We start from the raw sequence: 2,752 nt of genomic DNA on the forward strand, positions 1-2,752 counted from the left end.
GGTGCACCTGAGAACAAAACAGGTACAAACAGATTAAGATAAGAGTTTACAAAAGGTTCATTTCGTCAGACAAAATTTGAGCAACAGATGTGTAACTAATCCTGGAAAGAGAAATTTTAAGGGATTTCATCTACTTTTTAAGATATCAATCCTTTACAATTCTTTCGTTACTGATTCAACCTCTATATTTATATTCGTATATACCAAAACTAAGAGAAATTAACCCTGAGAACATGTAGCGGTGGTCGCTCAACATGAGAATAAATAACGGTCACATCAGTGAGACGCTAGGAGCGTTATAACTGATATGGATGCTGCAAAAACAAATAGTGACGCAGAAGGTTTACAAACCTGCAGGTCATGGGAATGTGCTTTGGCGACAAGATCTGTTGGTGTTAGTAGATAATTGTGGTCAACTGGTACAATTGTATCTTTCCAGGGTCCAATCCCTACCACATACTTTTTTATGAAATCCAAGTAACTATCCGAAGTAATCTCCTCATAAGACTGCACATATCCAATGGTCATTCCTTTTAGTTAGGAATTACGAACAAAATTAATATCGACAAGGGAACACAAAGAATCAATTCAAACGCAGTAACTACTAAAAGAAAGAGCATAATAGCTGAGCACTGAATATACCAAAACATGGTTATATCGCTAAAGTGAAAACTTCTAAAACTCCATGAATTGAAAAAATTTATCACTATTAACAACATTTGTACAGAGAATTACCCAAGTCTTCAGGCATTCTGTTTGAAATTTTCTTTAGTTGATTGCATATATTTATTTTCTCAGTGAAAACATCTAGGAAAAATGCTTCTTGCAGATGAAGACCCTCCAAAAAAGTTTGTAAAAAACATCTTCGAGAAAGCAATGATAGAACAATCAGAATAAGAAGGATAACCTGGTTTGTATCCTGGGTACGGATAGTCACATCATCAATTAAGAAGATTTTCGGCAAATCCGTCATGTTCGTAATGTATGTGAGAGAAGTTGGAGCAAATGACTGGATAAAAGCAGGCTGCTTCATCCACTCTTTTGACAAATACGAGCCTGAGTACCCGTACTTCTTAAGCGTGTTCAGAAACTTGTCCTCAAACTTTTTGCCGTCTGCCCATTTAACCTGTTAAAGAACAGCGTTAGTGCATACATTAAACATGCGTAAATGTAGCTGAAATGTCGGACATACAACTGAACATCACCAATTAACATATCAGAATAGGATAGACATCAGAAATATCTGATGACTCCATTTCACATTAAAGAAAGAGGGTCACATGAATGTGGCTTGGGATTGTTTTGAGAGTAGTTAGTATTCTAGCTCCCAATGGGGAATATGATAAACTTCATGTAAAAAACAAAAAATCCTCCGGTAACCACATACACCAATGTGATCGTCACTGACCTTGCTCACATATGTCAAGAAGGCGAACTTATATCAGTTTCCGTGCATTCTGGAAAGGTTTATATTGATACTCCTTCGAAAGGGTGTAAAATATTACATGGAAATACTCACATGCTTGTTGATGAAAACTGGATCTTTAATCTCGGGATAGATTCCAACAACTCTGGGAGCATCCAGCGCAATTGAAATGAACTCTTCGAAAGTAATAATTGAAAATTTCCCTGCAGTATATCACAGAACTTGTTCATAGAATGAAGGTGGCAATTACCTAGAACTAAGAAGGTTTTCCTGATGAGAACTTACCGTTATATTGCTGATCCCGGAACTCGTACCTTTGCTTCACCCGTAGTGACTTCAATTCCTTCAGTGTGAAATCAACTGTTGACAAATAGACAATACTCATTAGAGTTGAGAAATTGCTGGACCAGATAATAAGCAAAAACCACGCAATACAAAGGTGAATCTGAAGGGAACGTAGCTAAAAAGATGTTGCTTACCAGTGAAAAACCCAGTCATGTTCGCATATTCAACTTCATAAGTTCGTTTACGGTCGGCAAACTCTTTATGATCAGCAATATCAGTCGTGGCATCAAGCGTGACGTCATGAAAGCAAATGAGATGACCATCTTTAGACGAAAGAATATCAGTTTCTATGAAATCTGCACCTTCTTCAATAGCTCTCTACAAGAAAATCAAAACACAATATTCAATCAATTCAATAAAGTAAAGGCCAGTGCATGATTCAACAACATAATTAAGCAATCAAACGAAACTGATGCGACGTCATTTACCATATATGCAGCAGCAGTTTCTTCAGGGATTTCGCCATTTGAACCTCGATGTGCAATATTAAAAGGTCTAAATGTCTGCAATGGCTGTTTATTCTTGTTAGCGAATTTGCTTGGAAGTGGATAAAATGGCCTTCCAATACATTCTCCAATAAGTAGGGATAGTAATAGAAATTGCGCAACCGCTGCAGATGATAATATCATATATACAATCATTATGAATGGATCCATTCCTATCTGGTAACTAATTGGATTGGTCTAGGCACACAAAAGTAAAGTATATTAAATTATACTACTAATCACCTAAAAATGAAATTAAAAGAAGATTAATTACAGTTCCAGGACTAAAATCTGAACTAATAATAAGAAACTATGAACCCTAAAAAAAGGATCAAGAGTGGTTTACTTACAGATTGGAAGAGTCATTCTTGAGTTCCTCCTTGTCTCAGAGACCTGAACTCTTTGATTCCAAATTTCTCTCTCAAAACCTTCAACAATTATAAACAGTAATAAAAAATGATTTATAAAGGAAACTAAAAATGAAATTTAAAATAGG

The 2,752-nt window shown here is 35.8% G+C and overlaps 1 protein-coding gene across 3 annotated transcripts; it reads right to left on the reverse strand.

The window, feature by feature from the left end:
* Nucleotides 1-65: 65 nt before the first annotated feature.
* LOC113340460 (glycerophosphodiester phosphodiesterase GDPD6-like) lies at nucleotides 66-2,748 on the reverse strand. 3 transcript variants are annotated; one of them, XM_026585599.1, is made up of 7 exons: nucleotides 2,607-2,748; nucleotides 2,200-2,283; nucleotides 1,906-2,089; nucleotides 1,712-1,786; nucleotides 1,520-1,629; nucleotides 908-1,126; nucleotides 68-507 (listed from the first exon to the last, which is right to left on the reverse strand). In XM_026585599.1, the coding sequence occupies exons 2-7, from the start codon at nucleotides 2,200-2,202 to the stop codon at nucleotides 277-279; spliced, it is 822 nt and encodes a 273-aa protein (XP_026441384.1). In that variant the 5' UTR covers nucleotides 2,203-2,283; nucleotides 2,607-2,748; the 3' UTR covers nucleotides 68-276. The 3 variants fall into 3 exon arrangements, with proteins under 3 accessions (XP_026441381.1, XP_026441384.1, XP_026441382.1); XM_026585597.1 differs by having other exon boundaries at nucleotides 69-507; nucleotides 2,200-2,381; nucleotides 2,607-2,746; XM_026585596.1 differs by lacking the exon at nucleotides 2,607-2,748 and having other exon boundaries at nucleotides 66-507; nucleotides 2,200-2,442.
* Nucleotides 2,749-2,752: the final 4 nt, after the last annotated feature.

The sequence above is a fragment of the Papaver somniferum genome, unplaced genomic scaffold, assembly GCF_003573695.1.
Source record: "Papaver somniferum cultivar HN1 unplaced genomic scaffold, ASM357369v1 unplaced-scaffold_2190, whole genome shotgun sequence".
Classification (NCBI taxonomy): Eukaryota; Viridiplantae; Streptophyta; class Magnoliopsida; order Ranunculales; family Papaveraceae; genus Papaver; species Papaver somniferum.

Bases quoted from the DNA above. Each gene is read 5' to 3' on its own strand.
- LOC113340460 (XM_026585596.1), bottom strand. From the start codon at position 2,427: ATGGATCCATTCATAATGATTGTATATATGATATTATCATCTGCAGCG. The intron at 1,787-1,905 runs GTAAGCAACATC...ATTTGTCAACAG, and splicing joins CATGACTGGGTTTTTCACTG to TTGATTTCACACTGAAGGAA. The intron at 508-907 runs GTTATCCTTCTT...GGATATGTGCAG, and splicing joins GTACCCAGGATACAAACCAG to TCTTATGAGGAGATTACTTC.